This window comes from Simochromis diagramma, unplaced genomic scaffold, assembly GCF_900408965.1.
Source record: "Simochromis diagramma unplaced genomic scaffold, fSimDia1.1 OVJJ01000545.1, whole genome shotgun sequence".
Taxonomy (NCBI): domain Eukaryota; kingdom Metazoa; phylum Chordata; class Actinopteri; order Cichliformes; family Cichlidae; genus Simochromis; species Simochromis diagramma.
Genome location: NW_024387371.1, coordinates 5,072,513 through 5,084,552, shown reverse-complemented (window position 1 = coordinate 5,084,552; position 12,040 = coordinate 5,072,513). Strand labels below are relative to the sequence as shown.

The window sequence follows — 12,040 nt, the reverse complement described above, 5'->3', positions numbered from 1 at the left end:
ACCGCTCATGTGGCCTGTGGTAGTGCAGAGGAGATCATGCTGATCCCAATCTTTATAAAGCTGAATTCAATGCTGAAAGTCCTTCTTATATAACAATATAAAAGTGTTTCATCAGAAATTGCAAATTAACTCTGTACAATAGCATTTTTGAATGGGATTTGTTTGCTACAGGGCAAGCAGTCTGCTGAAATTACTTTCAAATTGGGCTCCATATTTCAGCTCTCCAACTGTCATGTCTTCACTCTTTCAATTTCTTTTGTCTCACATGCAGATTTTAATGCAAAAGAGAAGTAGACCGACTTTCAAATAGTTTTTTCTAGTTATGCTTTGTATATATGCGTGTTCCTCTGACGGCCTATGAATAAACGAGTTCAGCTGAACAATGTAACAAAATATTACACAAGACCCTGCAGTGTCTGCCCTGTAAATGCACTCCACCTAAATCACAATATTAATGAGAAATGGAGTCTGTAAGATTTGTGTGCATATTGCATTTGTGCAAATGCGGCGAGCAACAAGACACAGGTTCAATTCCCGATTGGCTGGCTCATTTTGCTGATATAAAATGCTTAAAAATAGCCATATAAATAAATTGTATACTCCTACTATGGGATAAACTATAAGTGCTTCCGTTATAAGCTAAAACGGCAATACAAAGCAAAGCGGTCGAGGTGTTTGGGAGGAAGTGGATGTTTTTAGTGGAAGGCCTCTGTGTGGATAACATGCACCAGTGCTGCCACTGAAGGAGCCAAGGGTCACTGTCCTATTGCTGTGTGTTTCCTAACAGTGAGTCAGACGGCTGGTCAGCCATGTTTAATGCGATCAGATGCTGGGTGACACATTGCTACAGTGCCCTGACCACCACTTTGGCAAGGGAGACATTTGGTGTTAACATGCTCATAAGCACTGAAGTCATGGTATGTGTCCACTGTGCGAGTCATTTTTCAGCACTATCATTAAATATCATGAGAGAAGAGTAAAAAGGGTGTTTCAGTATTATCTAAAAGGTTCCTTTGCCTGATTTTACAGGCAGCTTTTGTCATGGTTTGAGTTTAGAATTGTACCTAAGGGGCTTCCTTAAAAGTTAAGGCACCTTTGTTGCATGTCACACCTCTGCCTCTCCCAGGAAGGAAAAGCCACATTGCCAAAAAAATATAAAAAAGTCCTTGTATGCCAGATTTACTTGGATTACTATGGGGGCAGCAGACCTGCATGTTTGAGGAAGTGAATCATGGTGTGTGTGTGTGTGTGTGTGTGTGTGTGTGTGTGTGTGTGCTGAAGTCATCGAAATGCTGAGAGTAAATCTGTTTAAAAAGCTGTGACAAATGCTCGATGGTGCATCACAGATGAAAGACAACGTGCTCTTTTCAAGCGGGGTTCGGACCGTTTCTGTGTCAGTGTGCTTGTGTCGGTACACGTGCATTTGTTTGGAGCCAAAGACGAGCGCACAACTGTACAAACTGAAAATGATGAAACCACCCAGGCAGAGAAAACTGGGGTCGGTTTAATATAGCTGCCAGAGAAAGGTTTTGTTTTTTTCTTAAGCCTCTTTTACATTTGTTTTGTTCAGCTCAGTTCATCCAAGAAAAGCTTTTTTTTTTTTGGTTGTTGTTAGCCTGCATTTGTGTCCCTTCTCTTGATAGGCAGGTGTCGTTTTGTTCCTCTAGACTCCACCGACTCTCTCCCTGCTCAAGCCGTGACCTGCTTTGCCAGTGTAGTACAATACTCGCTCTCCCAACAAAGAAGGAGATACCTGCTGATCCCATCTGGCGTCAGGTTTTAGAGAAAGCAGTAAATAGGCAAGTCACACCCGTCTAAAACTGCCCTGTTGCCCTGCGTGACGGCCTGTCTTCGGTGGCACAGCTGGCGTCTTCCTCTGGGAGTCACCCAAACTGGCATCATGCATGTCCATGTGGGGACTTCTCATGCCAGCTGTCAGCCCTTTTGTAGGTGGCTCTGTTAGTCTGGAATGACTGACTCTCTGAATATGCGGTTCTGCAATAGCTGGCATTTTCTACCACACCCGTCTGTATCTAATATTTAAGAGAGCCACAGAGCTGCAGATAAATAAATTGTCTTTCCATGTTTGCGGAAAATCACAAAATTGGAATTCTGCTAACACCCTAGAGTGAAAGAAACCACAGCAGGGTCTGCTCTGATTTACTATATGCATGTTGTCATTGTGTGTTTTGACTTGATCATGCAGGATTTCAGGGATTGCCCCCTGGTGGTTGCTCGTGGTAGAGATAACATGCTGGAAGCTCTCATGTCTATTGATTGCATTCCTGCTTTTGAATGGTTAGAATCAATTAGCACTAGTTACTGAGTTTATCTGGTCAATACTCCTGTTTCTTCTGTGTTTTATCTACTTATTTGTTAGCATGTTTCCTGCAGTACAAGCTCAGTCGTGTTTTTGTGCATGTCAATATAAAGGACATCATTCTAATACTGGCTAAACTTAAGGAGTCCTTCCAACATTAAAATATCATCACTGCATTTTTTTTTTTTTTTTTTTTAGCACCAGAACAGTTTGTCGATACATTGATCAGCTGATCAAAAGGAAAGTCATAAAAAAAAAATGCAATTTTGGGGTTTTATTTTCTTCTCTGTTGAGGATTTGCTGCTTATATGTATATTTTCTATAAGTGCAATAGAAGTATAGTTGAGTTTTCTGGACCCTGTTTTGGGGTTTTTGTCAAGCCGACCTGGACTTGTGGGGAGAAAAAGAATCTGATTGGCAGGGCAGACCAAATGTTATTGTTAATATCACAGTGATCCTTTGAGTGTATTTTTACTTTTCACTATGCAATGTGGGTTGTTGCTTTTTTGTGCTTTGGTGAGAAGCAACAACAGAGAAGCTTTATACATGCCTGACCCTTTGTAGCTCTTCAGTGTCGGTGCATTCTGACCTCTTGTCAAACCGGCCCATGTCTCCATGTCTCTGCTAATTCCCCACCCGCCTATGTATCCCTGCCCCTCTGTTAGCACCCTGCTGCCCCTGGCACTCAGTGCCACACAGACACCTGTCCTCATTAGTCCATGCATGCCTGCCAGTCCCCGCCCCCTCACCCCAATCAAGCCTCACTGTGTGCTTTTTTTTTTTTTTTTTTTTTTTTCCTCCAGGGTTGGTGATTTTTCATGACCTTTCATGATTTGCCTGTACCCATCTGACTGGTTTACTCTCACAATGACTCAGTCGAGTCACAAATTCTGACTTATTGCAGACATTCAAGCATCTCTGTTCTATTCTTATCTCCTTAATTACACATTTTCACTTTACCTCAACTTAACTGTGCTGCCATTTTTCCCAAGCTGCTTCTTACTTATTTATCCCCCCCCCCAACCACCACCGCCAACAGAACAATGACAACGAGACACCGCTGCACTGTGCCGCCCAGTACGGCCACTCTCGGGTGGTGCGGCTGCTGCTGGAGGAGCTCACTGATCCCACCATGAGGAATAACAAGTTTGAGACTCCGCTGGACCTGGCAGCACTGTACGGCCGCCTGGAGGTTGTCAAACTGCTGCTCAGTGCCCATCCTAATCTGCTCAGCTGCAACACCAAGAAACACACACCACTACACCTGGCCTCTCGCAACGGACACCTACCCGTAGTGGAGGTGTTACTAGATGCTGGAATGGACATTAACTATGAGGTATGTGCATGTGTTGTTTTTGTTTTTTCTGATGTATATTTACTTGTATATTTCTTTTTACTGAAAAACTTCTGTTTGCAAGTGTTTCTTAACATACTTTCATGGCCCAAATCATGTTAGGCAACTTAATCTGTCCTTGCAGCACTTCCTCTTGCTACTTCCTACTAAAGCTATGAGATTAAATGTAAAATTCTTAAGCTCTCAGTTTGCAAAGGAACTGTTGTAGTAAGGCCAGCGCAAAGCAGAGCCGGCCTTGCTCCCCCTGGTGGGCCCTAGAGCTCTGGCTCTGTATCAAACTGTGCCACCCGTCTGTCTGGAGATCCTTTCTCTGTCCTTTTTTCCTCTGAATAAAAGATGTGGAGACTATTCAGCTTCCTTTAGGCTCTGCATCCGGCAGGGCTTTAATTAGCATGGCCCTGTGAGCTGGAAAATGATCTGCTTTGATTTCTCAACCACATAATTGTCAGTTCAAGAAGTGGACCAAGTAGTGGGCATGAATCCACACAATATGCGCTACGTATTTTACTAAAGTGTTGGTGCTGCTATATTCTGTAGTCTAATTTTTTGGTAATAACATAGGAAATATTAAGAACTTCTGTCTATTATGTTTCTCATAAATTCGTATGCTTTTTCATTTTCTTTCCTGCTCAGACAGAGAAAGGCAGTGCACTCCACGAAGCCGCTCTGTTTGGGAAGACTGATGTGGTGCAGAAGCTTCTCTGTGCAGGTCAGACCGTAGAGCGCTAAATCTACATAACTTCCATGTATTTAGGAAAGACACGTACTTAGCACATGACTGTTACTGTTGTCGTTTCCCAGGGATCGACGTGAACATCGTCGACCAGAAGGGCCTGACAGCGCTGGACATTGTCAAGGACATGCCCTCTAAGAAAAGCAAACAGATAGCTGCCCTGATCCTTGGTAAAGACCAAATGAGCACATACAGAGCTCCAGTGGGAATTATTCTCTTATTTATATCACATGAAACAGCTGCGATACAATCTCCTGTTTGTTCCAGGTCATATGACTGGAAAACCCCCTGATATTGACCTTCCCCCTCCACCAGTGCCTCCACCTCAGGAGAGCCCAAGCCCACGGAAAAAGGGTAAGATTTATCGGGAGTCTCCTGTGAGAGATAGTGGGTGATTTTTGCCTTCGCAGCAGCAAATCTTTAAGCAGAAGAAAAAAAACACTGTGCAGGAAAGTATGACGATAGTTTACCTATTACTTTGACTTGAGAACTTGTTTTTGCTTCAATCTTTATCCATTTTGACTTGCAGGTGACCTGGAGAAAGTCTGTGAGCTAATCTCGGGGCTGGCCCTGGGGCCCGAGGAGGAGAGCCCTTATGAAGCTCTGTTTGAGGCCACTTCTTGCCACTCTTTAGACAGCCTCACCAGTGGGAAGTCCTCTGACAGAGACTCGGGAAGGCCTGATAGTGAAGCTGGAAAGGTCAGCAGTTTCTGATTTTTTTTTTTTTTTTATTTTTTAAAGATGTTTTTAGTTGAAAAAAAACAATACATAAACTTATAAAACTTATACATACCAAGACATAGAGTGAGGCACTGAAATGCTGAACTCCCACTAGAGGGAGATGGTGATCCTCTCTTCTTATGACAGTGCTACAAAAATCCACCAGTGTTACTTTTCTTGTGTTTCAGTGTAGGTTTGCATGCCATCTTTTAATACTGATAATGAATTGATTACTTTTTTTTTTTTTATTACATCTTGTATTGCTGACGTACAGAAAGATCGCCTGGTTCTCTCGTCACATCCTGGCCCTGGTAATGAAGAGGAGGTGAGCTCAGAGGTAAGGAAGTAAAGCTGTATTCACATGGTGATAGTGGTCTAGTGATAGCTGTGGACATCATCTATGATCTTAATCCCATGCAAATCAACCACTGAATCTGCTTTTTAAAGAAAAAAAATGTACGTATGCAAATTTGGATAGTTTTTAAGGAGAATTTGGATAAATGCACAACATGGATAACCATTCAAGAGATGAAATTGTTAGCTTGCATTGTACGAATTGGTAAGAAGCATTTTGCTGTCTTTCATTAGGCTCACAATTATCTGGCAGGATATTAATAGTAGCATGATTACACAGACACGAGTAAATCACATCAAGTTCCCCTGGTAATACAAATCCTATGCGAATAGGTCAGAGGTCATACAGCCAGCAGAAACAGTTGCCATTTAACGCCACAGATGCTCACACGCGCACATGTAGCTGTTTGCAAATGGTTGTGACAGACTACTTTTAAAAGTTAATGCCACTGAAAAGTTAGACATGTTTTCTAACACTGTGACACAGGGGCTGCTGGGAAAATAACAATCTGTCACTGAGGATGCCGGTTTCATTTTAGCTACCACCCTTTTCATTTCCTTCAGCGCTGCTGCTCAGTTCAAATGGTTTCTTAAGAAATACTCAGCTGAGTGCGGAGTGGAGCACATGTAATAGGAAAGGGGAATTGGAAAAGGCAGCGTCCGAGAACCGTTCTGGTCTAAACCGTTGCTGATCATAGTGGGCATATTGTGGATGTTTCATGAAGGGTTTCCTATTGTAAACAAATATTTTCACACAACTGCCTCGTAATTTCTAACCCGCTACTTCTTTTTCACCTTTAATCCTTTGGCTTTTCTGCAGGCCCTGTATACTAGCAGTAGTGCTGATGAGAAAAGGGAGCCAGCGGAGGAGGAGGATCACACATATGAGTTGTTGCTGACTGCAGAGACAAAAATCCCACCACCACCTAGCCATGAGCCCCACTCATATAAAGGTAATTGTGTTTATTCAGTACAAAAACAACACGTAACATTTCGAAAAGGCATATTTTTCCAGCAATTCTTTTTGTTTGTGCTTTACGAAGATATTTCTTGGTAAAATGCAGTCACTCTACCTTGTTATATCTGCATATAAATCAGGAGGTCCTTCGTTCCTGACATGAATACGGGAGAGCTCTGTCTCTCAGGCTCTTTTGCTGCTGTTTGATCGCAACAGAGCCTCAGCAGACCCTCCTCAGTTGTGGCTGCTGAATGGCACTGCATGTAATTGGATTAAATGGGATTAAATTAGGAGGCAATTTTGATCCCTAGTTGTTGATGTAGATGTTTTAAAACCATACCCTTGGGACCTTTCAGCTTAGTCAGCTTGACTATCACCCAAAGAAAACTGGGCTGAAGTGTTGGAGTCTAATCGCGGATGTCATCGGGCCTTCCCGATGGAAATGATGGTGTTATAAAAAAAGAATAACTTACTGTGTTTTTTTTTTGGGGGGGGGTTGTTGAATTGGACAGAAATGTTAAATGATTAGTTTTTCATCCGTTTTAAAACTGCTCTATCATGTCTCCGTACTCGGTGCTGTTTAAAAGGCAGGAAGATTAATCTGAAGTCTGACGCTTAGACCGATAATGGCGGCATGCATAATACATGATTTTATTATCCATCACTTTGACATTCTCAGCGTAATGTCTCTCCTGAAACTCAGAACCAACAATGGATTTTCTGTAACTCTTAGTTAACCAACGTTTGTTTTCTTGTCTCCTTAGATGACAATACCACTATACAGTCTTCCAACAGTGTCCTACCTCAGGTAAACTCTTTTGTTCATGTACTATAACTGCTTCAAAAATAGGTTGCTATTTGAATACTAAAATTATAGGATTGTACCCTAGTTGCTGCACTGTATGTGGAAGTATCCTACTATGAGTTGTGAAAAGTAATTCGGTCACTAGCCCAAGCATTGTAGACCATCATGCGTTTGTGGAAGTAAAAATGACAGAACTGCTGCAAAGCATCATATCAGCCCTGACGTTACATCTGGTAGGCCGAAGATTCAAGCTGAGCCAGCAGCCCTGTATGACAGTCCGAGTCCCACATGCACAGACAGAGTTAACTGGTGGTTTTCAGTTGGTGGTAGATGTGAGGTGGACAAAGCATACATGGAATTAAAATCTACATGAATGTAGTAGTAAAATATGACCAGTCTGGTCCATCCATTGATGCCTGTCTGATCTGTACGAGGGCTTAACATGTATACATGTGGAAAGGCACGAAACTTGCCAGATATATGCAACTGCAGAGGAAATAACAATCCTACTTTGACTAAAGTGGTCCTGACAGAATGTTTGAGAAATTATAATGTATAAAAATGCATGATTACAGCTGTCTAATTTGTATATTAAGTAGTATCTGGAGGGTTTTTTTTTGGTTTGACAACAAGCTTCCTATATACTGGTTTGAATAGTGAATGAGTGGATAATTTTTGACCCAACCCAAGTGATGATAGCAGGTTTTAAAATTAAGGTGACGGTCTCTTCAGAGTCAGAAACTGAGTCATATGTTAGCAGAAGGCAGAAGTCATCTTAAACGGCCCCTGATAATAGTGCGTCTTAATGTTGTAAATCTACCTACTTTATTTATTGCCATTGTCTTTTTTTTTATTGCCCTTTGATATCTATCATCCAGTTAGCAGCATTTTTATTATTGCTGTCAGCCACCTCTACAGCCCCTCTGCTGCACACAGTATATACTTGTGTCTTAATTTGCAAGCTCCTATTAAGTTGGCTGTGCTTCTGACCTGCCTGATGATAATAATCTTTTAGTCGTCTGTGGTTTCATCTGCAGTCTCCTGAGCTCAGCTACACCATAACTACTGTAAGGAAACATGCTACCACGATTATAATGCAGTTGATCAGGGAGGGTATGTCTTCAGGATAATAAGCAGGATAATTAGTCTGGCTTTTAATTATTTGCTAACTGGGCTTCAGACGAGCTACTATGATTGTTTAGAATCACAGAAAATGTTTTTATCATCTGTTCTTTCTTGCTGTCCTACTTTAGCATAAACCTTCTGCCCCAAACGACCTTAGAGCCCCAAGTAAGACGAAAGACACCTTGCACCCTCCAGGAAGAGTGGGCCCAGGGGCGCCGGGAGGTGAGTACGGTCACTGTCCTCAGGTTTTAGATACCTAATAAGGTACAACAACTGCTGCTGGTAAAGCTGCGTGAGGGTAAGGAAAGATGGACCTGACACATCAGACTTGGAAAATTACAAGCCAAGCATGTCAATGAAATAGGAGAAATGCATCTCAGTTTGATGCATTTGAGATAGGCTGGCTTGGATTAGCGCAGCCGGGGAAGTGCACGATTGGTATTCTCGGGCAGCAGAGGGGATTTGTCTCGTCAGGGGCAGGTTGACTGGCATTCGTTGGCGAGTGGGTTAGACTCGTTTCATTTCCAATGTGAAACTGAATTCTTGATCAGATCGTGACATTCCTATCTTAGATCCACATCCCCGCCTAAAGCTGGATATGCCACTTCATCCAGTCAGGCACGGAGCAGAGATGAGGAGTATAGCTGCTGGGTTTTTGCTGATACATATACAGATGTCTTCATTGAATAAATTGAGTTTTGGCACATGTTTGGAAACAACCTGCAAAAAGAAGCCAGTTAGGCTTCTCGAGTTGTTTTTATGTAATTTCACCACGTAAAAAAATTATTGGCCAGCTGCAGTAACATTAGTCTGTCTGTTTGGGACTTCTCTGACTTAAAATAAACACAAATTGAAAAACGGAAAATAAGAGTGTGATCTTATTTGTTATAATTGCTTATATGAATTGGAAATACATTTTTAGCGTCTTTATTCGCATATTCAGTGTTTCTGTCGTGTCACTGTTCCTCTTTGAGTTGATGTAAAAAACCACTGTGAACAGCTGGCCCCTCAGATGGTTAACCGTAATGAGTTTAAACATTAAAATGTTATTCATTTTCTACAAGAGCAGTAATTCTTTTTTTTTTTAACAAAGCTCAAGGATTAGCAACTTTAAAGTTTAAAACAGACGGCAAAATGTTGTTCATTTCATTTTTTTGGTTCCTTTTTATATTTGGGAACTCTAAAGTTATTCTCTTCATTTCATTTGTCAAAACCACAAATTTGGTTTCTACTTAAATAACCCTGTCTCTGACCTGTTTCCTCTTTACTTTTTGAGGTTTTGCAGATCAGCCACTCAAACCTGGTTCCTATTTTATGTATTACATAAACCCAGGCAGTCGGCGGAGCCTAAATATTTAGCTTTGTTCATGTTGATGTGATGTTTCTTGTAACTTATGTGGTCTATGGACTGTCAGTGACTAAACCTCAGCAATCTCTGTGGCAGGTGGAGGACAGATGCCGAGTCAGCGATATATGGTGTTTAATGTCTGTCTTCAAACACATTCCTCCTGCTCTCAGCAGCAATCCACATTTTCGCAACAGACCTACTGCTGCTGATGTATTATAGCGTTTCCAAAGCAGTACCTGTAAGATCAGAAGTTTCTCCACAGATAATAATAAAAGAATAATAATAATAATAATAAATTTTAAAAACACCCATTTAACTTAAATATTACGCTGTTATGAGCAACGTTGGTGAGGAAATAAACCTCAAAGTATACATGCTGTTCCATTAGTTCACAACCAGAGAGCAGTGTGTTTTCTGTAGTTTTGATACTTAGCTAAAGTTGTTTGTGCTGCTTTTATGAACTGTAGCACATCAAAGGATAGATGTAAGGAAGTTAAGACAGAAGCACCTGTGTGTTTGTCACACTTCTTCTGCATCATTATATATGATGCTATGTGGAGCCCAACCGATCAGTGGGGCCGATTATATTGACTGATAAACAATAATTTAAAAGAACTAAAGAAGGGATGTAAGAAACAGCCTTGAACCATGGCTGTTTGTGTTGTATAGTTTGTCCAGGGGTGGGCACTTTGCAGTGTATAAAATTATCTTTTATGGGGGAGGCTCAATGCGCTGCAGTGAGTTAAATATGATCAAATTATGTACTTTAATACAAATGTCCCCATGTCATAGCCTTAGTACCTTGTAGTTGTGCTGCAGTGCACTACCAAGAGTTTAAAATGTCTTTGAAACTCAAACAGAAACAGTGCAGGTTTTCCAGGGACATATGGATTGACTTTGGATTGTGTAGCTAGTGAAGTAACAACCAGCACTGATTCCACAGCATCTGCAATCCAAACATGACATCATCTGGGCGATATGGAGCTGTCGCTGCCAAATGAAATAAACACCCCACGTCTGTGGTGACTTCACCCAATATAAAAGAGTTGCAAAAACATCAGATTGCATGTGTGTGGGTTTTCCATCCTAGAACTGTATAGAAAGGGGCTCCGGTGGTCTTTGCAAGGGTTAACACCACGTGAGTTTGTTGGAAGCACATGGATGTGATCATAGGGCGTTCACGCTCCCTAGCTGCCAAGGAGAGGGTGGGTGTTTGGCTGTGATCTTGACATATGTGTGCAGTACACTCACTCACCCACACACAAAACACCCCCCAACACACACACACACGCTTTTCCTAAGCTTGTGAAAAGGGAGTTTAGGGTGTTGTTTGGCACACTCCCTCCCTGGAAATGATCCCTGAAATAGTACTGAGGTAGTTTGGTGTAGATAATTCTTTTCCTATACTGATAAAATGACTGCACTGGGAACATTTTTGGCAGGAAGCTGTTTTGTGAAGGACAAACAAAGTGCTGCAACAGGTCACTACTTTTCTTGTGGTGTCTCTGCCCCAGATTCCCTGTCACCAAACACTCCTGACCCTTGTCACCCTGGCAGAGACCACACAAGCCCACACACTCCCGCACCATGTGTCACAGGACTAATTATCAGAAGTCTGGCTGCTGGAGGACAGGGTGATTCAAATTTCCATTCCTCGCCCTCCGTTAGGCGCTAGAATTAGAAGCTAGAAAACACAGAGGGCGCACACTTTAAACAACAAAACGCGTCACTGCAGTTGAAGAAGACAGGCTCGGCACGAGTTAGTTTTTTTTTCTTTTTCCCTCAAACCAACATATCGATTACAACAGGTACTATCAAGCTGTGGCTGATTTGATTGTGGAAAATAGGCTTAGGTGGCAGTAAGTCCTTGGGAGAGGGGAGGAGGAAAAAATCTCATTGTTCTTTGTTGCACTTGCCATTGAGTCTCATTAAGGAGTCGTTTTTGTTGGAGAAGACGGCAAACAGTAAGTTTCACTCCTCTTTGTGATATTTGTTGTGTTGTATTCATTTTTCTCTGGCATACACTCTTGGAATTTGTTTGTTTGAAAGTGTAGTTTAGTCGGAAACTCTGGGACATTCTCAGTGTTATGTCATTTTAGGAAAACAGGCCTAACAGACAAGTAGGCCTCTGTGACGAGGGCTGTTCACAGAGATGACTTGCTTCAACTCCCTGTTGCAAAATACAGGCATTCAGGCACCAGCAGATAGCTGTCAGACGGCTACAAGCTGAGTTTGGAATTCAGGAGTCATTTCTCCAGCCAACATACGCCTTTTCTTTGCTCCATCTCTTCTCTCTCCCCCTTTTTCTCTTCGTCACTCCTGG

General features: G+C 42.0%; 1 protein-coding gene across 2 annotated transcripts in view; it reads left to right on the top strand.

The window, feature by feature from the left end:
- LOC120718969 (ankyrin repeat and SAM domain-containing protein 1A) overlaps positions 1-12,040 on the top strand; it is a 31,222-nt gene that overhangs the window by 18,883 nt on the left and 299 nt on the right. For both annotated transcript variants that reach the window (XM_040007763.1, XM_040007762.1), the window contains 9 exons: positions 3,360-3,656; positions 4,308-4,383; positions 4,476-4,577; positions 4,675-4,761; positions 4,937-5,106; positions 5,402-5,464; positions 6,302-6,434; positions 7,204-7,247; positions 8,498-8,591. In XM_040007763.1, coding sequence (XP_039863697.1) covers positions 3,360-3,656; positions 4,308-4,383; positions 4,476-4,577; positions 4,675-4,761; positions 4,937-5,106; positions 5,402-5,464; positions 6,302-6,434; positions 7,204-7,247; positions 8,498-8,591 — 1,066 coding nt within the window. The remainder of the gene's footprint in view (positions 1-3,359; positions 3,657-4,307; positions 4,384-4,475; positions 4,578-4,674; positions 4,762-4,936; positions 5,107-5,401; positions 5,465-6,301; positions 6,435-7,203; positions 7,248-8,497; positions 8,592-12,040) is intronic.